The sequence below is a fragment of the Hyperolius riggenbachi genome, chromosome 3, assembly GCF_040937935.1.
Source record: "Hyperolius riggenbachi isolate aHypRig1 chromosome 3, aHypRig1.pri, whole genome shotgun sequence".
NCBI classification, from domain to species: Eukaryota; Metazoa; Chordata; class Amphibia; order Anura; family Hyperoliidae; genus Hyperolius; species Hyperolius riggenbachi.
Genome location: NC_090648.1, coordinates 109,596,558 through 109,619,330, shown reverse-complemented (window position 1 = coordinate 109,619,330; position 22,773 = coordinate 109,596,558). Strand labels below are relative to the sequence as shown.

Sequence of the window (22,773 nt, the reverse complement as noted above, 5' to 3'; positions counted from 1 at the left end):
CTCTTTGCAGATAGTGCCCTGGCTGGGATTCGAACCAGGGACCCAGCGCTGCAAGGCGAGAGAGCTAATCACTACGCCACCGTGCTGCCCTAAATGACCTAGGAATAGGGTGTTTAAAGTTTTCCATAGTGATGAGCAGAAATTACGCCCATGCGTAATTACGCATTGTAGTACGCAATTACGCATTGTAATCCTAATGCGACATTTCGGGGCAAAAGTGTAATGAATTGCTTAGGTAATTGTTCCCATTCAAAATTGCGCATGAATTTACACATAGTTTACGCGTAATTTTGTGCTGGCTTTGGCTTTGTTTGTTTTTTTTAAATACCAAAAAAATGTTTTTTAAACTCATTTTTCTGGGTTTAAACAACATTTTTCTTTACATTTTTAAAATCAATTTTCTGAAAAACTACAAGGTCTTTTTGAAAAATTATTTTTTTTGACTTGTACCCAGGGCCGCCATCAGAAATTTTGGGGCCCCTCACACATAATCAGGCCTGGGCCCCCACCCTGGGCCCACCAACTGGTTGCTGTGCCCGCCCACTAGCCACCCCACCTCCGTGTCCGTGCGCAGAGTGCGTTGTGGCGAAAAATGTGCATGGCTCAGACACTGAAGAAAGCGGCATGCACAGCGTGATGTGGCAAAAAGTGGGCATGACCATGGCATGTTGTGGGTGGAGCCAAATACTAGCAAAATACAGGTAGTCCTCGGTTAACAAATGCGATAGGGAATTGTAGGTCCATTCTTATCCTTTATCCTTTCTCTTTTGTCCCCCTCTTTTCTTCCTGTGCCTCTTTTATCCCCCTGTGTTACCTCTTGTCCCCTTCTGTCTCAGCTCATCCCCCTGCCCTAGCCAGGTATAGGTGCCCCCAGTATAGGTATCCAGGCATAGGTGCCCCCTGTATAGGTAGCCAGGTATAGGTTCCCCCAGTATAAGTAGCCAGCTATAGGTGGTGCCCCAGTATAGGTAGCCTGGTGTAGATGCCCCCAGTATAGGTAGCCTGGTATGGGTGGTGCACCAGTATAGGTTAGCCAGGTACAGCTGCCCCAGTATAGGTAGCAAGCTATAGGCACCCCAGTATAAGTAGCCAAGTATAGGTGGTGCCCTCAGTAAAGGTAGCCAAGTATAGGTGGTGCCCTCAGTAAAGGTAGCCAAGTATAGGTGGTGCCCCAGTATAGGTAGCCAGGTATAGGTGGTGGCCCAGTACCCAGTATAGGTAGCCAGGTATAGGTGGTGGTGGCCCAGTATAGGTAGCCTGTAACCAGACATAGGTGGTGCCCCAGTATGGAAAGTCCTCTGTAGTGGGCTCACTCATCTGCTCCCCACGTTCAAGCGCTGATGTCACTCTTCTCTCAGTGCTGGAAGGCGGTGTGCTAGTTAGTGAGCCACAGGCCGCAGCCAGCCGCAGTAATTACGAATGATTATAGAAAGTCAATTGAATTACGAATTTGTATTTACATGCATGCATAATTGCGAAAAATTATGCATAATTTAGCCTAGTAGTGATTTGCAGATTACGATCATCACTAGTTTTTTTATTACGGTAAACAGAAAATAATGAACGCTTGATAAAACTCACCTGTTTTACACACAGATATCAGATACTGAGACAGGCAAAAACAGTGCAGGAAATTTGAGCGTACCATGCCCCGCCATAGGCTGTAATGTGAATTACATCGGGACTTTTGCAGGAGTAGGCCGTTTTTACGGCTTTGCCCTGCACCCAAATTTCCCAGCACCTTAATTACATGTATGCATCAGATATACCATCGGATATGCCTCCTCCTGAATATCAAAAATATCAAGATCATGACAACAGTAGATGACAGCGATATCAAGGTAGCAGTTGACAATGAAAAGATTGAGTGTGTGCAGGAATTCACCTTCCTGGGTGAAGATCGATGAAGAGGCAGAGGCCGCACCGCCAAAAACAAGCCTTTACTAATGCGATAATCCCCATCTGGCAGCAGGCCGAGCAGGAAGTGACGCTCACTTCCTGTGGCCAAATCGATTACGGGTGTGAAAGCGTATTGCTAAAATATGCTTCCGCGCATGCGGGCCGCGTAAAACTTGCAGCGGTCATTTTAAAAAACATGCATCGCCATAGACTTACATGACTTCTGGTCCACCACAGGTCGCAGCAGGAGCCGCACGGTAACGTAGATAGGCGCTCACGTTAGATAGGGTACTTCCAGTGCAGCACAGGCAATGTGAACTACCCCATAGACTTACATTGCCAGTGTGAAAGGGCCCTTAACTTCTTAAGGAGCGCGGTGTTAAACCCCTCTAGTGACCAGGCCATTTTTTACAAAATGGGACACTGCAGCTTTAAGGTCTTGCTGCATGGCCATAAAACTCAGCACACAAGTGATTCCCCCTCTCCCTTTTCTGCCCACCAACAGAGCTTTCTGTTGGTGGGCAATCATCTCTCCCAGGATGTATATATATATAATATAATTTTTTTTAAATAAATAAAAAATGTTTATTATTTTTGTAATTCCACTCTCCCTCCCTACCCCCGCTAGCCAATCAGCGCGATCGGCTGTCATAGGCTTCAGCCTCCCAGGGGGACAGCCGTGTCACACGGCTGTCCCCGGAACAGTGCTGCCTTAGATCGCAGTGCTGTACATAGTAAATAGACGGCGGTTACAGTCTCCTATCGGTGATAGCCGCTGGGAGACTGATGGCGGAGGGGAGCTCTGTCATTCATGCAGAGATAGGCGCTCCCGCAATCTCCACCCCTAGCACTTCAAGCCAATCGGCGTGGAGTGCTCCTGGGGCTGCCACATTGCTCACGCCAATTGGCTTTGAGCAGTCGTTAAGTAGTTAATCTGAGTGTAAGGACTGTAAAATGTCACATTTGCATGAAATCTTCGAAAGTAGGCAAAAATAAATGTCAATGGATAAGGTTCTTGTTAAAACCACATGAAAAAAAAAAAAGGTTGGGGCGAGCCAACAGATAGCAATGATAGTTGTAGTGAAAGTCTTTTTTACATTTTTACTTTATACAGTGCAGTACTTTGTAAAAAAAAGTATTTTTCTATCAATGTTTTTGGATTGTGGAACAAATCAACTGAGTTTCCATGAATCCTTATGGGAAAATTCGCTTTGATATAAGAGTGCTTTGGATTAAAAACATTTCTCCGGAACTAATTATGCTCGAAAACCAAGGTTCCACTGTACAGGTGTTAGGGAGACATTATATGGGATGTAAAAATTACAGCACATTAAAATTTAAATAAAAGCTAAACGCAAGATCACATTTCACTAAATGCATCATTATCGCCCTTGTTTCTATCTGCCTCATTCTTCATCTCATTCCTTCCTCACCTACATTATTTAGGACTGCCGTAGATGCTACCAAAGAACCAACTATAGTGACCTCATAGATCAGTTATTATAATTGAACCAATTGCTAACTCACAGCAGGTATTTCCCTGGAGGAACACCTGTCCCCAGGGAAGACAGAACTACAAAAATAAGTCAGCCACATTACTGTGACATCTCGGGAGATTCTTACTGGGAATGAAAGCTATTGGTATGACACATTCGGAGACACTGTGAGTAGGTATAAAATGCTGGTGTAAAGTATTCAGGGGGTTTTGTCTTTTGCAGGACATCAGTAAAGGCCTGTATTAGCTGCCGGGAGTGGAATCTGAACACTTAAGCTCTTATCTCCCACCAGCTCAGTCCAGCCATCTTTGGTCCTGTGCCTCAGACATGCTGCTATTTTAACAGGAGTTCAGATAAAGAGCAGTATAAAAAGTGGGGGGTTTGTGAGCGGAGGACAAGGAGCCACACAAAGACATCAGAAATGGTAAGGAAGACATTATATACTGCATATACCTTACATATGTATGTATAAAAGACTGGTCATGCTCACACAGATGTTTTGCTTAGTTCAGTGGAATGTAAGAGACAGAGGCCCATATGCAATTCACTTTTTCACCTGAGTTTCACCTGAGTTAAACTTCTCAATAAAATCCCTTTTAAGCCACCAGAAAGCAAGAAAATACTCAAAATTATTTTGACAGTACTTTTTCACCTACTTTTCAGTACTATTTCATTTGAGAAGTACTGGAAAGTTATTTTAAATAGAACATGAAAAATTATCTCCTAGGAGAAAACTCAGGTGAAAAAGGGAATTGCATATGGGCCAGAGGACCGTATGCAATTCACTTCTCCTCCTATGTTCTCTCCTTGGAGATACTTATTCATCTTGTATTTAAAATAATTCTCAGCACTTTGCCATTGAAAATGTACCAAAAAGTAGGTGAAAAGGTACAACCAAAATTATTTTGAGTATTTTCTTGCTTACTAGCGGTTTAAATGGATTTTATTGAAAAGATTTGAAAATATGGCTTAGAAGAAACTCATGAAAAAAAGGTAATTGCATATGGGCCAAAGGCAATTATGCAATTCATATCCAATTAACTTTTTGTCCTGAGTTTTGTCCTAGAAGATAATTTTCATATTCTCTTTAAAATAACTTTTCAGTATTTTACAATTAAAAAAGTACCCAAAAGAGTACTATCAAAATTATTTTGAGTATTTTCTTGCTTGCTGGTGATTTAAAAGCATTTTATGACAAGGTGTCAGAATATCACCTAGGATGATCATTTTTCAACTTCTTTTTAAAATAACTTTTCAGCACTTTGCTAACGTGCTAAAATATTATATTGATGAATATTGATAAGGTCTGAAAATATCACCTAGGAGAAAACTTAGTTGAAAGAAAAAGTTAAATAAGGGCCAGGGGCCCATATGCAATTCCCTTTTTCTCCTGAGTTATCTCTTAAGAGATTATTTTTATATTATTTTTAAATTAAGTATTTTCTTGCTTGCTGGGGGTTTAAAAGGCTTTTTATGACAAGGGGCTCGATTCACAAAGCGGTGCTAACTCAGTTAGAGACTTTAGGCGTGATAACCATTGCACCACGCTGGTGAAAAGCCAGTTTAGGCGTGATAAGTTTAGGCGTGATAAGTTTAGGCGTGATAAGTTTAGGCATGATAAGTTTAGATACGTTTAGATCGCACGCAAAGTCCCGCACGCAAAGCAGCGCCGTTAAACTCTATGCAAAGTTCACCAGACTTTGCTAGCGCAAAACTTTTGATCAGCTGTGCACTGCGGTGCTAACTCAGTTGGTGCTATAGTTATCACGCCTAAACTTATCACACCTAAACTTATCACACCTTGGCCCATATGCAATTCACGTTTTCTCTTGAGTTTTCTCCTAGGTGATATGTGTACATCTTGTCAATAAAATGTATTTTAAGCCACCAACAAGTCACAAAATACGTGCTTACCTGAGGAAAATTTTAGCGTGCTCTAACACCAAGTTTTAACCCTAGCAAGTCTGGCTCTGCAAATCTGGCTCAATTGGCTATTCATGAGGCAATGCTCATGCAAATACGCATTTGCTTTCGCACGCCAAACTATGCAGGGTCAAAAAACGAATACCGCAAGCGGTCGCCCTGCGGGAATTAGTTCATGCCACATTAGCACTATCCAGGAGCGCCACGGGGAGGCTTCCCAATGCCCCCATACAACCGGGGGACCGCAGGGTCCCAGGCACTCTCACCGCCTGGGAACCACAGAAGCACCCCGGAGGGGGAGGCTGGGTGGCGCAGGCGACCCCCCCAAGCGTGGCCAGCGCCGGGGGGAGCCGTCCGCTCCAACCTCCCAATATTAAAGACAGGTACTTACCTTAATGTCCATTGCATTCTGCTACATGCGCATTAACTTGGGGGCACCACATGAGAAAGGAGTGAAGCATGGGCCACCCCAAGCTTTAGAGATCAGGGCTGGCTCACACACAACACTCCAGAGGGGGGGGGCGGGGGAGGACAGGTGCAAACAACTCACTCCAGGGCTCACAAGTCACAAAATACTCAGAATAATTTTGATAGTACTTTCAAGCCAACTTTTGGTACTTTTTCAAATGCAAAGTGCTGAAAAGTTGTTTTTAAAAGAAGTTGAAAAATTATCCCCTAGGGGCCATATGTAATTTACTTTTTCACCTGAGTTTTCTCCTAGGTGATATTTTTAAACTTGTCAATAAAATGCATTTTAATCCCCCAGAAGGCAAGAATATGCTCAAAATAATTTTAGTAGTACTTTTTTTTACCAACTTTTTGGTACTTTTTTAGTTGAAAAGTACTGGAAAGTTATTTAAGATCAAAGATGAAAAATTATCTCCTGGGAGAAAACTCAGGTGAAAAAGAGAATTGCATATGGGCCCTAAACTTATCATGCCTAAACTGAGTTTAGGCGTGATAAAGGGCTTTTCACCAGCGTGCTAACTGTTAGCACCGCTTTGTGCATCAGGCCCCAGGTGTGAACATTTCACCTAGGAGAAAATTCAGGAGAAAAAGTAAAACCTCAAGCAATGCCTTTTTAAAAATTGTTTTTTTTAGTTCATTTGTAAAGCGCCAACATTTTACACAGCTCTGGACAATAAATAGGGCTACAGACAATGATACATAGGGGTGACAGACAGCACTAGGTCATACAAGGAAACAGGTACAAGTGTACATGATCAACTTATGGAGGAATGGTCTTAAGCTGGCCACTAACGATCCAATTTCTAGCGAAAAATCATTCGAGCGATCAGAAATTCTGATCGGACGAAAAATCGTTCACTACACCATCAACTAACCAATCATTTCTTACTATCTATCACGACCACCAGGAAAATCCAAATTTTCGTTCGACGAATTCATTCGGGCGACATTTTTTTCACTCGTTCATAATCGATTGTGTCCACCAATGAAGATTATTTACAACCAATCCGATCAGAATTTCTGATCGCTCGAACGATTTTTCGCTAGAAATTGGACCGTTAGTGGCCAGCTTTAGAGACCAATTACGTCAATTCAGTCAGTGGGAGGGGTGCGATAGATAGATAGATAGATAGATAGATAGATAGATAGATAGATAGATAGATAGAACAGGGCAGATCTATGCAATAGGAATGTCCATTAATACAGTTAGAGTAATACATATAGCATATAAATAAGACAAGGTATAATAATATGTGACAGTTCCGGTACACACTTTGGTAGAGCTATTTCAACAAAAATAATGAAGAAAGAGTCCTGCCCGCATGAGCTTACTTTCTAGAGGAAAGGGGGTTGAAAACTGCAAGTAAAGTGACAAAAATATCACCCCCATGAGTTCAAAGAAAGTAAGGGACCACTGAAGGATTCAATTCCCAGTTGTATTTTCTCTCTATATTTGTGTGGGTTTCCTTCAGGCATTCCAGTTTCCTCCTACATCCCAAAAACATACTGATTAATTCATTGGTTGACCCCAAATTTTGTCAGCGGCAACATGTTACAAATTTTCTGTTCGACTCTACCGACATTCGATGAAACCATCAGTTGTACACAAAAATCAAGTTTTTCTTCATTTTATTCAACGTAGAAATTTAGTTGAATTTAAATTTTTTCAATTTTTTTTGAGATTGGATGGGGTGAAAAATTCAGACCAACTTTACCAAGAATTGTATGGTGTGCGATAGCTTGTTAAATTATATTCAACCAGAATAAATTGTATATAACTATTCAGTACATAGGAAACTATTTATTGTTTGTATAAACAACAAAAAGGATAGAAACATGAAAGAGTATACGGTATGTACTGTATATTTATCTATAAAAAAAAGATGTAAATCGAATGGTATATAAAGTGAAAATAATATGGATGGAAAAGTGATTGTTAGGTAGAATAATAATTAAATGTACCTGAATTGTGCTTGGTTTATTTATTTATTTATTTATTTAAATTCATAATAATTTATTTAATTAAAATATCAATGAGTTATTACAGGAAAAGGTGTGCCAAATTAAGTTTTAAGTAGCAATGTGGAGTTCAGTGGTAACTGATTGTAATGCTAAACAGAGAAAGATGATGCTATGAGATATTGATAGATGTTTTTTCATATACTGTAATAATGCATAAAAATGTGTGTAGCCACCTTTAGACAGTGGTAAAGCCATTTGATTATGATTATGGTAGGTAATTAGAGATGGTTATTTTCATCAGAAAGTGAATCTGATTGGTCCATTCTCAAGCAGAATAGGATTTGCATGAAATCTGCATGCAAGTAGAAATTGTTGACAGTTTCATCTAAAATGTTAAGATATGTTGTTTCTCATTTACATAAACTTTCCATACTTTAAGGCCAGCAGAAAAGCTCAAGGCAAAGCTCAAGCAAAACGAGTCCAGCGAGGATCATCTAATGTCTTCTCAATGTTTGAGCAATCGCAGATCCAAGAGTTTAAAGAGGTAAGAAAAATATGTCCCCATTGGGGTATATGCACTAAAACCCCATTCAAATTAACATGTGCAGGCAGCATACATTAGGGGTTTTTTGACTGGTAATCTTTATGGAATATTTCAAAAATGGCTCCATAGCCGTGTTGTGATGTTTGTTGAATTCTATCTTACAATAAAGTGTTTGCACATTTAAGTGGCTGCTGAAGCTTAGCCATAAGTAATGAGTGCTCCCTGTAGGGCCACGTCAGTGTAATACCCGGGGGCATGTGGTTCATAAGTAGGATTGGTTTGCTTAGTTTACAAATACAACATATTGTGTCACTATATATATTTATACCTGCTGAGGAAGCAGGCTGAGAGCAGTGAAACGTGCGTCAGGCAAATGTTTCTATTCACCTCGCTCTCTCTGTAACTCTCTGCAGCCCAATTCTAGAAATACAGTACATAGGAAATGGGTGACATTCTTATTGTATGCAAGTTTTTTTTATCATGGATTTGTACATTTCATACATTCTTAAAGAGGTTCTGTAGCGCATTATAAAAACAAAAACTGTCACTTACCTGGGGCTTCTACCGGCCCCCTGCAGATATTCTGTCCCGCGCCGTCACTCAAGAATCCTCTGTTCCCTGCTGCAAGTAACATCCAATTATTTATCTAACTAAATGAATGTCACTGTGGCTGCGTGGCCATGGCTGTAAGCATCCTCGCCCGCTCGTGTCTCTGGGAGCTTACTGCGCAGGCGCAGTACAAAATGTTCTCACACTGCACCTGCGCAGTAAGCTTCCGGAGACACGAGCGACAGTGAGGTCAGTCGCAGTGACATTTGTCTAGTTAGACGAATAATTGGATGTGACCCGCGGCAGGGAATGGAGGATTCCTGAGTGACGGCACGGGACAGAATATCTGCAGGGGGCTGGTAGAAGCCCCAGGTAATTGACAGTTTTTGTTTTTATAATGCGCTACAGAACCTCTTTAAAGAGACACTGAAGCTAAAAAAAATTAAGATATAATGAATTGGTTGTGTAGTACGGATAATTATTAGAATATTAGTAGCAAAGAAAATCTTCTCATATTTTATTTTCATTTATATAGTTTTTTTTTAATAAAATTGCATTATTCTCTAATATTTGCAGTTTACACACTACTCAGCATTCTAAATGCTTTTACAGAGCAGGCTAGTGAACTTTTGAACTTTTCTCTGCAGGAAAAAAAAATACAGTGCCAGACACTTGAGATAATAAGCTTCAGAAGACTCTGCTGCTTTGAAACTTGTAGAGATCATTGGCTCTTTTGCATAGGCATAGATAACTGGAGTTTCTTCATTAACTCTTCCTGTACTGGAAACAATATTAGACTCATGTCCCTGCTTTTACTGTTTTATTTCTTAGCTGTAATACACATACAAATCATTATATCATGTTTATTTTCACTTCAGATTCCCTTTAATATAGTTTAAAAAATAAAATGTTATCATTCTTTGTATTATTCACACTTTTAAACCCAATTTGTGAGGGATTGTGTATTCCTGCCATGCTTTTTTATGATCCTTAAGGCTCATACACACATCAGACTATAGTCTTTGGAAAATGAAAGATCACAGACCAATCTTACCACCCTTCATGTAGTATGAGAGCCATACTCTACACAGTCTTTTCTATTGAGCTGAACTCCCCCAGCAGAAAAAAATCTTTGCAAGCTGCTGCACACAAAGATGCTGTACAGACACAAAAGATCAGGATCTGCAAAAGATCTGTTCCTGCCAAAGATCTGTTCCTGCAAATTGCATTCACAGTCTATGAGATCTGCAGATCCTCATACACACCTTGTTTAACTGACATTCATCTGCAGATCAGACAATCATCTACAGATCTGAAAATCCATCCTGGTGGATCTGATCTGCAGATGAATGTCTGTTAAACATGGTGTGTATGAGGATCTGCAGATCTCATAGACTATGAATGCATTTTGCAGGAACGGATCTTTTGCAGGAACTGATCTTTTGAATGTCTACAGCATCTTTTATTATTATTATTATTTAGTATTTATATAGCACCGACATCTTCCGCAGCGCTGTACAGAGCATATTGTCTTGTCACTAACTGTCCCTCAGAAGAGCTCACAATCTAATCCCTACCATAGTCATATGTCTATGTATGTATTGTGTAGTGTATGTATTGTAGTCTAGGGCCAATTTAGGGCAAAGCCACTTAACTTATCTGTATGTTTTTGGGATGTGGGAGGAAACCGGAGTACCCGGAGGAAACCCACGCAGACACGGGGAGAACATACAAACTCCTTGCAGATGTTGACCTGGCTGGGATTCGAACCGGCGACCCAGCGTTGCAAAGCGAGAGCGCTAACCACTCCGCCACCGTGCTGCCCCCCCATCTGTATGTGCAGCATCTTGCAAAGATTTTTTTCTGATGTGGAGTTCAGCTCCATAGAATAGACTGTGTAGAGTAGGGCTCTCATACTACATGAAGGGTGGTAAGATTGGTCTGTGATCTTTCATTTTCCAAAGACTATGGTCTGATGTGTGTATGTGGCCTGATGTGTGTATGTGGCCTTAGAGAGCATGTTTCCACCATTACAAGTTTAAACTGCAAACACCACAGGCATCCATTTTGCCAGTAATATAAAAACTAACTTTCCCCCTTTTTCATTATTTCTAGGCATTCAGCTGCATAGACCAAAACCGTGATGGCATTATAAGCAAATCTGACTTGAAAGAGACCTATATGCAGCTAGGTGAGCCACATCACTGTTTATAGTACATCCTCTGTTCAGTTACGTGGCCAAAAAGCTACACGCTGCAGCATTGAATTTACTCACAACATCTACCTGGATCAATTTTCTATAAATATTAGCACTGTATATGGATTAAAAGCAGATATGTTTTATCATACAATATAAAGCTTTTCTATTAAAGCCTGAGCTCAGGCTTGTGTTCTTTAATGCATATTGTCAGGAATACATCATGATTTGCATTGCACAAAGTATTGTACATTGCATATACCGGTAAGCCATTTTTGTATTCATTATTTATCACCTTGTTTGCTGGGTTTGTAAAACGGATTTTGTGTAAGAATTTAGCCGGATATACTGAACAGCAGTCTGTGTCTTGTCCAAACTCCTCCCACATCTTATCTCCACCCACATAAGGAAGTCGGTGGGCGGGCAGTTTTTACTGTGAACACAAGGCTGACTATGCTAATCTCCTCTGTTATGAGAAGTTACCTCTTTGAGGCTAACACTATAGCTACAGCTTTAAAGTCTACCTGAGATGGTACACTGGCCCTTATTTATACTTACCTGGGGCTTCCTCCAGCCCATGAGCACCGTGGCTTCCTTCGCCATCCTCTTCGGCTCCTTCATTCTGGTGCTACGACTCCCTGTAATCTGGTCAGTCGCCACCAGCCTCTGCCAGTCGTGGGCTTCTGGGCTAGGTCAGGTGATCTGCTCTGAGCTGGGGAAGGAATCCCCACTGTACTGGCAATAAAGCGCTACTAAATCTTTCCAGGCATGAATTTTTTGTATATTTATTGTCCATATTTATTTGTTCATTGCTAATTAATATACATTTTTTATTATTTGCAATAAAATAGGAAAGTGGAATTAAAGCTTTGAAGATGTTTTATGGTAGCATGAAGGTACCCTTCATGCAACACTGATACATCTGTTTCTGGCAGATGATATTTCCCTCAACTAAAGATTTCTTATTTCTTTAGTAGAAGGGTTTTTCGGTCTCTTCTAGCCCTCCTGGTGGTTCTGGGTCACCCTGAGCTATCTGGGTAGTCTATATTTCCTTAATGCCATACTACAAAGAATGCATCTGAAAGAGTATCATCACCCCTGGTGTAACAGGTAGAGCAAAACTTCAAACTAGGTAGGAATCCATCACCTACAGCCAGAGCGGGATTATTCACCAGGTAACCTAGGCAGGTGCCTGGGACCTAATGGATGTCAAGGGGCCCACCTGCCACCATCTCTGACCACTTTCCACTTCAGCTTATTCAAAAGAACCACAAGGGGGCCCGAATCTGCTACTTTGCCTAGGGCCCCATTACATAATCCATCTCTGCCTAGAGCTACATAATCTACTCCTAACCAACCGCCCATTCCACCACCCCTCCTGTATAACTCAGGGGTCTGTTTTTCTCTACCAGGAAAAATGAATGTGAATGACGAAGAGCTGGACGAAATGCTGAAGGAAGGGAAAGGACCTATCAACTTCACTGTGTTCCTCACACTGTTTGGGGAGAAGCTTAATGGTGAGTCAAGAATGACCATTTCAGACACATAACCGTATAATGACCACAGCAAACCTAACAACTCAGTGGCCACTGTATTTTTAAGTGATTTTGGATTGATTGCATTTTGTAAAACTATAACACTGAAACCCAATCGCTCCAAAATTACTTAATTCAGCAAATTGCAAATCGCTGTATGAGCACTGCCATACACATTACATTGCAGTACGTTTTTCAAAATGCTAACAATTGCCAGCGATTGAAAAAGCTGCTGAAATTGCTAGTAAAACGCTACAGTGTGAATGGAAGCTAGCTGGGTATTCTGTAGTGTGTTCTCGGTGACCAGATGTAGGACATACTTTCTGTCCATTTCTATTCTAGGTACTGACCCTGAAGATTCCATACTCGGTGCTTTCAAACTTCTGGACCCAAACGCAACAGGCAATATCCACAAGGACGAGTAAGTGTACTGAACACTGTACGATGCTAATGCTTATTGGAATATCAGTCTAAATCCTTGTACACGCGGTAGATGGTTTTTGACTGAGGTGGTGGATTGAGGCCATTTCTGCCGAGAATCGAGCATGTGTATGGTGGCCTCACTGCATGGCTCAGAGATCCAGAGTGCCAGATTGTTATGGCTAGAAGCAGGGCCACACTGATTTTTCCCCTACTAACCCACTTGCTTAAAGCCACTCTGTGCTGTTATCCCTCCTCTTCCCTTCATTGCAACAGAATGTAGGCTAGCGACACATCTGCTCAGCACTCAACTTGTGGGTAGCACCCCCATCTTCAGCCACAAGGACTGATTTAGGGCTTGTATACACTACAATTATTTTTTTTACAAGTAAAAAGGCCAGCCCATTAAAAACGGGTGCTAGGCCATGGCCGTTAGCCCCCTCCAAATACGCGCACACAGACGCGTCCCACTGCTGTCCAAAGAATATGCACACAGGGAGATGTTGCTTGCTTGGCAGTTGGAAAAAGCTGTTATTTCCCACAATGCAATGAGGTTCACAGACAGCAAACTGTCAGTTCTGGAAGCACGGACATAAGGACACAGGAGGACGCAGGGACACAGGGGTTTTAATATTTTTTATTCATTGCTGCCATTCTGAAGTACTCTAAACGCATCTTAAGTACTTTACCACCACGGTAGCGTGTATCTACGCTCCTTTTAACATCCTTTCCTCACCAGGAGCGTAGATACACGCACCCCCCCCCCCCCCCCGCCACTGACCTCGCGTTCGGGCGCTCCCGCACGCCGCCGGCCGCTCGCCTGCAGATCAATGAACGGGAAAACTGTTCCCGTTCGTTGATCCAACTCCCCGCAGCAATGATCGGCATGCTTCCGTGAGAAGCTGCGTGATCATTGTAAAAAAAAAGTTTCCCAGCCTCAATGAACTTCCTGTAAGCGTACTTCCTACGCTTACTGGTCACATAAACAAAAAATTACTGTGGCCATCTTGTGGCCAAATAGTAAAACTATATCCAAAAACATTTTTCATATATAAATATATAGTTTTATATTATAAATTAACTCATTACCTCCCACACTCTCCAATTATTATTATTTTTTTTGTAATAAAAAGAAAAAAAACTACAAAAAAAATAATAATACATAAATACCTTAGGGACTGAACTCTTTAAATATTTATGTCAAGAGGGTATAACACTGTTACTTTATAAACTATGGGCTTGTAATTAGGGATGGGCGCAAAACTGAAAAAAATGCACCTTTATTTCCAAATAAAATATTGGCACCAAACATTGTGATAGGGACATAATTTAAATGGTGTAATAACCGGGACAAATGGGCAAATAAATTTCATGGATTTTAATTACAGTAGCATGCATTATTTAAAAACTATAATGGCCAAAAACTGAAAAATAATTTTTTCCCACATTTTTTTCCTATTTTCCCATTAAAACACATTTAGAATAAAATGATTCTTGGCAAAATGTCCCACCTAAAGAAAGCCTAATTGGTGGCGAAAAAAACAAGCTATAGTTCATTTAATTGCGATAAGTAATGATAAAGTTATAGATGAATGAATGGAAGGAGTGCTGAAAGGTGAAAATTGTTCTGGTGCTTAAGGGGTAAAACCCCTCAGTTGTGAAGTGGTTACCTAAAGGTTTGAATTTTGATAGAGTTCATATAAAGCAATGTTAGTAAAAATTTATGTCATAATTGTGTTTCGCTCATATTGCATTTTTGCAGTCTGTCCTGTTTGGCTGCATTTGGATCCCTGATTGCTTTTAAGTGGTATTATACTGCAAGAATCAAAATTTTGAGCACCACTGTAATTTGTTTACTAAACTTGCATCTATATGGCTCTTCCTTATGCTGGCTACACACAATATGTTTTTCCGCTCGATTTTCCACCCGAATGTTTTTTCTGCTCGATTCTCCGCTTGATTCTGCGCTCAATTCTCTTATCTTCTGCTCAAAAAACGATCGGAAGGAATATCGGACATGTCGGAAATTATCTATCGAATCCATCTATCGGGGGTAAAAATGTATGGTGTATTTCCAGTATTATATCCTTATTTATAAGGATTACATTAGTATAAAGGTACATCCACATGTCTGATTTTTCCAAATCACCGGTCCAAATGACCGGTCATTTGGAAAAATCAGACGTGTGTATGTACCTTAAAGGGGCATTATGGTGAAAAATTTTAAATAAGTGCAAACATAAACAAATAAGAAGTACGTTTTTCCAGAGTAAAATTAGCCATAAATTACTTTTCTCCTATGTTGCTGTCACTTACAGTAGATAGTAGGAATCTGACAGAAGCGACAGGTTTTGGACTAGTCCACCCCTTTCATGGGGGGATTCTCAGGGATTTATTTCTTTTCAAAAGCACTTAGTGTATGGCAGTTGTTCTGTCCAACTGCCAAAAAACTGTGTAGCAAGCAGGAAAGCTGGCTAGCATCAATCTATAAACCCTTTTTAGAGAAAATATTTATAAAGAATAAAAGCCTTGCAGAGAATCCCCTATGCAGAGATGGACTAGTCCAAAACCTGTCGCTTCTGTCAGATTTCTACTACCTACTGTAAGTGATAGCAACATAGGAGAAAAGTAATTTGTTGCTCATTTTACTCTGGAAAAATGTACTTCTTATTTGTCTATGTTTGTATATATTTTAAATTTTAAAATTTTCCGCTATAGTGCCCCTTTAAGTTATACAGTATACTATACCTAGGTCCCCTACCTCTTAATCTTGCCATTGCAGGGACAGGTGAAGTGGCTTACACAGCTGCTGGTGTGAAGTGGCTGATAAGATAAGCTGCTCCTAAAACCAGATCTCTATAGCTCAGAAATTCCTGTGTGCTTTGTTTCAAACCGCCTGTGCAGGGATCTCATTGAGAATGTCTGTAACCTCTGGGAGGAGGGTGGGCAATGTGCACAAACATTGATGCAGAGGAGAAAAAAAAGCATAGGAAATTACATCACATTTGGCTTTAATCAAAGGCACTAAATATATGGAATGTCAGGAACAGTTTTCTACTTTTTTACTTAATAAAGCATTAAAAACCAGACTGTGGACAGTACTTGCAGCACTAGGACCCAGGTTCAAATCTCAGCTTGGACACTATTTGCATGTTTGCATGCTCTCCTCATGTTTATTTGGTTTTCTTATGAGCATACTGGTTTCCTCCCACATCCTGAAAACATACTGATAATTTAATTGGTTGCCCCCTGACCGTGTAGATTACAGTACATAGATGATGATTATGGTGGGGATTAGATTGTGAGGCGCTCCGAGGAATAGTTAGTGACAAGACTATGTACTCCGCAAAGCATTGCAGAAGATGTTGACACCATAGAAATGGATAATAATAATAATAATAATAATGTTGCTTAAGATGTGTCCAAACTTAAAGGGACACTTCAGCCTAAACAAACATACTGTCATTAAGTTACATTAGTTATGTTAATTAGAATACTGTAGATAGGTAATGTAATTTTTTACCCACCCTGTTTTAAAAGAACAGGCAAATGTTTGTGATTCATGGGGGCTGCCATCTTTGTCATGGGGGCTGCCATCTTTTTGGTTGAAAGGAGGTGACAAGGAGCAGGAGACACAGTTCCAACTGTCCTGTGTCCTGATAACCCCTCCCAGCTGCACACGCTAGGCTTCACATGTCAAATTCAAAATGTAAAAAAAAAAAATTTGCACCAAAACAGCAGAACGAAAGCAACAACATCAGAAATCCCATCATGCTTTGCACAGCATCAGGGGAAAAAGCCCAGGCAGTTTTCTTCTGTGCAGCTAAAAATGGGGCTTGGATAAGAGAAACAAAGTTCTGATGCTGTGAAACTGTTAAAGAAACACCAAGCCTTTTCAGTGCTGCTGAGTCGATTTTTAGTCCGGAGGTTCACTTTAAGATAACGGTCAGGCACAATCATCAGTCCACATTGCGATCCTCATGCAGACATGCATGCTTGGTGTAATTAATGGCACGTATTATTCTCAATGGCGTAGCTATGAAGCTGTGGGCCCTGGTGCAAGTTTTACATTGGGGCCCCCCAAGCACGATATATGTAGCAATTGATACGGCGCACCAAAACCTGCCAAGGACAACCACAGTGTCAGAAGTGCAAGAAAGGGATGGGAAACAGAGTATTAATGATCACTACTATTCAAAGCATCTATAGAAGTGAATATTATCAGCACAGGACCAATAAAGAGCGAATACTGCAGTTGAGGGTGGGCCCCCTGGGACCCCTCTAGCCCAAGGGCCCCGATGCGGTCGCTACCTATGCATTGCTACACCACTGATTAGCCTTTAAATACTGCGCTTTGCCTTTTTTAGGTAAAAGTTTTAGTGCATCTATGATATCAACAACATTCATTAAGTTACATGGATAAAGTAGCATACATGTTCTACATGTCATAAGAATGTAACCCTATTTTTTAATCTGCACCCCTTTTTCAGGTTAAAACACCTGCTGATGACACAAGCGGACAAGTTTACGGCAGACGAGGTTAGTTCTATCCATTACACGACACCCCAAACGCATCCACTGCCTTTGCCAAAACAATCATACATTCATTGTTTCGGGCAGAGGAACCCAGCCTCCTGAACTCTTGTTTCCATGATGCTTTGCCTGATTGTTGGAGATAAATGGAAAATGCTCCTAACAAGCAAAATACCACTCCTCCAGGAAGTGAACGCTAGCTGACAAATGAAAGCCACTAGCTGCTGGTGAGTTAGCCAGCAGCTGTGTTAATCATTTGGCTAGTGGCTTTCATTTATTAGCCCAGGTTCCGATACCTGGGTCAGCAGAGATTTCCATTTAATAGAAGCTGTCATACAGAGAGAGTCTAAATGCACAGCCTCCACCACCAGTCAAAACAGGCAATGCTTAGCTAAAGCAGCAAACAGGAGTAAAGGACCTCAAAAGGACATCCGTAGGAATATTGTACTGTGATAGCCCCCCCCCCCCCCCATGGAAAAAAAAAGACAAACCTCCAATTGCAATAGATGTAACAATATTCAATCGAAGGATCAGATTAATATGTACAGTCACGGCCACTAGGAGCAGACACCTCGAATGGAAACAGAAAAAATTGCATAGGGTAGTACTGTCAGTCATCAATATTCCCTTCACAATCCACCTGTGAACAGTACACTTTCCCAATGATCTAAGTGCCACCTATTGAGCGACAGGACCCCCCCACTTAGCTCGCACCCACCCAGGCAACCTCTAAGACAAAAGGTATGGATATCGCTTTTGGGGGGTGAAGACCATCCACAGATAGTATAATCTCCTTCAATCAGCAGCACAGAGGAAGGCAGAGTCCCTCACAGACCTCAAATCAGTCAGCCACTAGGACTCAAAAGGAGCAATCATAGTGAAGTTCCATTTATTAAAAGGTTAAAAACAAAGAATTGCACTTACAAACTGTTGGAAGTAACAAGCATATGGTAAAGGTGTTCTACGCGTAGGGCGGAACCTGTTTTGCGGTGCAAGGCAGCAGGATTGAATGGCGGCACGGAGTGGCGTCCTATGAGACTATGGAGGCTGATTGAGTTGGAGCAGTGTCCTGGGAACAATCGAATAACAGCCAATAAACATACATAGGAGTAGTTGTTGTCATCCCCACATATAGGTAGACGCCAATCAGATGCTCAACTGTGATGAGTATCAAAAGAGTGTAACGTGGGCCTATCAGGTCCTTGGCTGTGAGTCCAGGCTGTGCCGTAATGGTCGTCAGCCACAAGTCCAGAGGACACCTCCAATCGCAAGATGTGCTCAATGCAACAATAATGACAGTTCTGACAAAAAACAGAGAATAGCGCTCGTATCCAAATTTATAATTGATAGTTTATTTATCTATACATAAAAAATATATCTAGCCTTTGGAATTAAAACCATATAAGCATAAAGGGTTTCATATACAAGGTCACTTCAAAAGTTCTCCACTATATCCCCTTCTGCATATACTTTCTAAAAAAAAAATTTAATAAGTGAAACAATATAACTTCATTCATGCCATACGCACTGTCATGCATACCATGGAGCCACCTGAATCTCTAATAAAAATTCCCCATAAAAAGTTCTCCAATAAAATCCTTGTAGATAAGTGTATTGGGTCAATCCGCCTATATATTTATAGCTGTCCCCTCCGTTATCTCGGAGTGTCTATCCACCTGCCGCAAAGGACGCTTTCTATCATTTGTGCATCCAGTCACTTACGCGTCTTGCAGCTTTTCTAATTTTCACATGCGGGCTCCGGCCGGTAGCCTCGCAAGCAGGACTCCTCTCTCTTTCCGTATCGCTGCTCCCCCGGTATGGCGTCCGTTTGTAAGCGTCTTACAGCTCCGTGCGCTCCGGCTGCACAGCTTTCCGGGTGATTGGCCAGTTGGGAGTGACGTAACTTCCCTTTCCGGGCTCCTGCGTTCCAACCAGCGTTCCAATGCGATTTCCTGCTTTCAAAGCTCCCATATGCAACCATGCACCTTATGCTGTACGTGCTTTTGTTGCAGAATGTGGAAACACTGCGTGGATGCTCCTAGAGCCCTTCACATCGACATGTTTCGATAGTATACGACTATCTTCATCCTTCATCATACATAATTCCAAACATTTTTTACAAATCAATAACTGCAAAGTGGGGTGTGCGTAATTATTCAGCCTCCTGAGTCAATACTTTGTAGAACCACCTTTTGCTGCAATTACAGCTGCCAGTCTTTTAGGGTATGTCTCTACCAGCTTTGCACATCTAGAGACTGAAATCCTTGCCCATTCTTCTTTGCAAAACAGCTCCAGCTCAGTCAGATTAGATGGACAGCATTTGTAAACAGCAGTTTTCAGATCTTGCCAACGATTCTCAATTGGATTTAGATCTGGACTTTGACTGGGCCATTCTAACACATGGATATGTTTTGTTTTAAACCATTCCATTGTTGCCCTGGCTTTATGTTTAGGGTCGCTGTCCTGCTGCAAGGTGAACCTCTGCCCAGTCTCAAGTCTTTTGCAGACTCCAAGAGGTTTTCTTCCAAGATTGCCCTGTATTTGGCTCCATCCATCTTCCCATCAACTCTGACCAGCTTCCGTGTCCCTGCTGAAGAGAAGCACCCCCAGAGCTTGATGCTGCCACCACCATATTTGACAGTGGGGATGGTGTGTTCAGAGTGATGTGCAGTGTTAGTTTTCTGCCACACATAGTGTTTTGCATTTTGGCCAAAAAGTTCCATTTTGGTCTCATCCGACCAGAGCACCTCCTTCCACATGTTTGCTGTGGGGGACATGGCTTGTGGCAAACTGCAAATGGGACTTCTTATGCTTTTCTGTTAACAATGGCTTTCTTCTTGCCACTCTTCCAATAAAGGCCAACTTTGTGCAGTGCAGAACGAATAGTTGTCCTATGGACAGATCCCCCACCTGAGCTGTAGATCTTTGCAGTTCGCCAAGTCACCATGGGCCTCCTGACAGCATTTCTGATCAGCACTCTCCTTGTTCGGCATGTGAGTTTAGGTGGACGGCCTCGTCTTGGTAGGTTTACAGTTGTGCCATACTCCTTCCATTTCTGAATGATTGCTTGAACAGTGCTCCGTGGGATGTTCAAGGCTTTGGAAATCTTTTTGTAGCCTAAGCCTGCTTTAAATTTCTCAATAACTTTATCCCTGACCTGTCTGGTGTGTTCTTTGGACTTCATGGTGTTGTTGCTCCCAATATTCTCTTAGACAACCTCTAAGGCCTTCACAGAGCAGCTGTATTTGTACTGACATTAGCTTACACACAGGTGCACTCTATTTAGTCATTAGCACTCATCAGGCAATGTCTATGGCAACTGACTGCACTCAGACCAAAGTGGGCTGAATAATTACGCACACCCCACTTTGCAGTTATTGATTTGTAAAAAATGTTTGGAATCATGTATGATTTTTGTTCCACTTCCCACGTGTACACCGCTTTGTATTGGTCTTTCACTGGGAATTCCAATAAAATTGATTCATGTTTGTGGCAGTAATGTGACAAAATGTGGAAAATTTCAAGGGGGCCGAATACTTTCGCAAGCCACTGTAGATACAATTGTTTATCTCATCAGTTTATTTTCACCTCTGTAATCCTTTAAAGTTTAATTATGTAGTCTTTGCTGAATTCACAAGTAGGGGTGTTGCTAGCCATAAAGATCAGTGGTACGTGCACGGATCTATATTGAGGGGTTTCCCGGATGTCCCCCAGACAGGGGGCAGCAGTACTCATCTCTGGGCGCTTGATCTCCAGATTCTGCAGACATCTTTTCTGGCCTTCTCCCCTTAGTGTCTGAGAAGGAATCAGACATTAGAGCTCCTATTGTCTGATTCTCGGATGCTGGGGGTGAGAATTGCCAGCTACAGAGGATCTCTCCAGACTTGGAGAGCGGATGGAGGAGATGAGTAGTTCCATCTGCTGTGCTACTCTGCTGGGTCAGGGGGAGGAACAGTGAGGACACACACAAAGATGCATGCTCCCTATGGGGGCTCCAGGCACCACAGCTTCCAGCATGTCACCACAACACCCAGCATGCCCCATAGAGGCACCACAGCACCCAGTATGCCCCATAGAGGCACCACAGCCCCCAGCATGGCACCACAACACCCAGCATGCCCCATAGAGGCACCACACTCCCCAGCATGGCACCACAACACCCAGCATGCCCCATAGACGCACTACAGCACCTAGTATGCCCCATAGAGGCACCACAGCCCCCAGCATGTCACCACAACACCCAGCATGCCCCATAGAGGCACCACATCACCCAGTATGCCCCATAGAGGCACCACAGCCCCCATCATGGCACCACAACACCCAGCATGCCCCATAGAGGCACCACACTCCCCAGCATGGCACCACAACACCCAGCATGCCCCATAGACGCACTACAGCACCTAGTATGCCCCATAGAGGCACCACAGCTTCCAGCATGTCACCACAACACCCAGCATGCCCCATAGAGGCACCACATCATCCAGTATGCCCCATAGAGGCACCACAGCGCCCAGCATGGCACCACAACATCCAGTATGGAACCACACAGCACCCAGCATGCCTTTTTTTTATTAATGGAGAGGGGGGCTTCATCCAACATTTTTCTGGGCAGGCCTACTTAGACCACTGTTAAGTTCATGTAAATCTTGCTCCACCCATGAACACACCCACATTCTGGTGCATGGCCACACCCATTTTCCTCTGGAGTTCCCAAAAGTGCCCTGGATCTCATAGGATCCTAGCAACAACCCTGTTCACAAGTAACCAAATCAACCTCAATGCTCCATATAAACCCTGTTGTTTTTATCATGCCATCAGTGTGTAGAGATACATGTAATCATTCCTCCAATGTCACCTTTTTATGCTTCTTTCAGGTTGAACGGATGTTTGCTGTAACACCAATTGACGTGGCTGGTAATATTGACTACAAGTCGCTGTGTTACATAATCACACACGGGGATGAGAAGGAGGAATCATGAAACTGATTAGGACTGGACAGTGCTGTCTGAAATAAAAACTTATTTTCTATAACATAATCCTGTTGTTTTTTACATTTTACATACACTAATAAATTAACCATTGTTGCCCTTAGAGGCTAAACACACCTCCAGAACCGCTGGAATGCAATGATGTGTCAGCTGACTCAGCTTGTTAATTTGTAGAGAGCCAACATGCATACAGAGTATTTTGGATTCTTTGATCGTCATCAGTGCATGGCATGGATTAATTTGGCTCTATGGAGTAGGG

At 41.9% G+C, this 22,773-nt stretch overlaps 1 protein-coding gene across 1 annotated transcript; it reads left to right on the top strand.

Annotated features, from left to right (window-relative positions):
• Window positions 1-3,692: 3,692 nt before the first annotated feature.
• On the top strand, window positions 3,693-22,512 carry MYL7 (myosin light chain 7). The gene is made up of 7 exons (XM_068272358.1): window positions 3,693-3,819; window positions 8,188-8,292; window positions 10,957-11,032; window positions 12,451-12,555; window positions 12,916-12,994; window positions 17,484-17,532; window positions 22,401-22,512. The coding sequence occupies exons 1-7, from the start codon at window positions 3,817-3,819 to the stop codon at window positions 22,503-22,505; spliced, it is 522 nt and encodes a 173-aa protein (XP_068128459.1). The 5' UTR covers window positions 3,693-3,816; the 3' UTR covers window positions 22,506-22,512.
• Window positions 22,513-22,773: the final 261 nt, after the last annotated feature.

Coding starts and splice junctions, on each gene's coding strand:
- MYL7 (XM_068272358.1), top strand. Junction 12,556..12,915: donor GTTTGGGGAGAAGCTTAATG/GTGAGTCAAGAA, acceptor TTTCTATTCTAG/GTACTGACCCTGAAGATTCC. Junction 17,533..22,400: donor ACAAGTTTACGGCAGACGAG/GTTAGTTCTATC, acceptor TGCTTCTTTCAG/GTTGAACGGATGTTTGCTGT.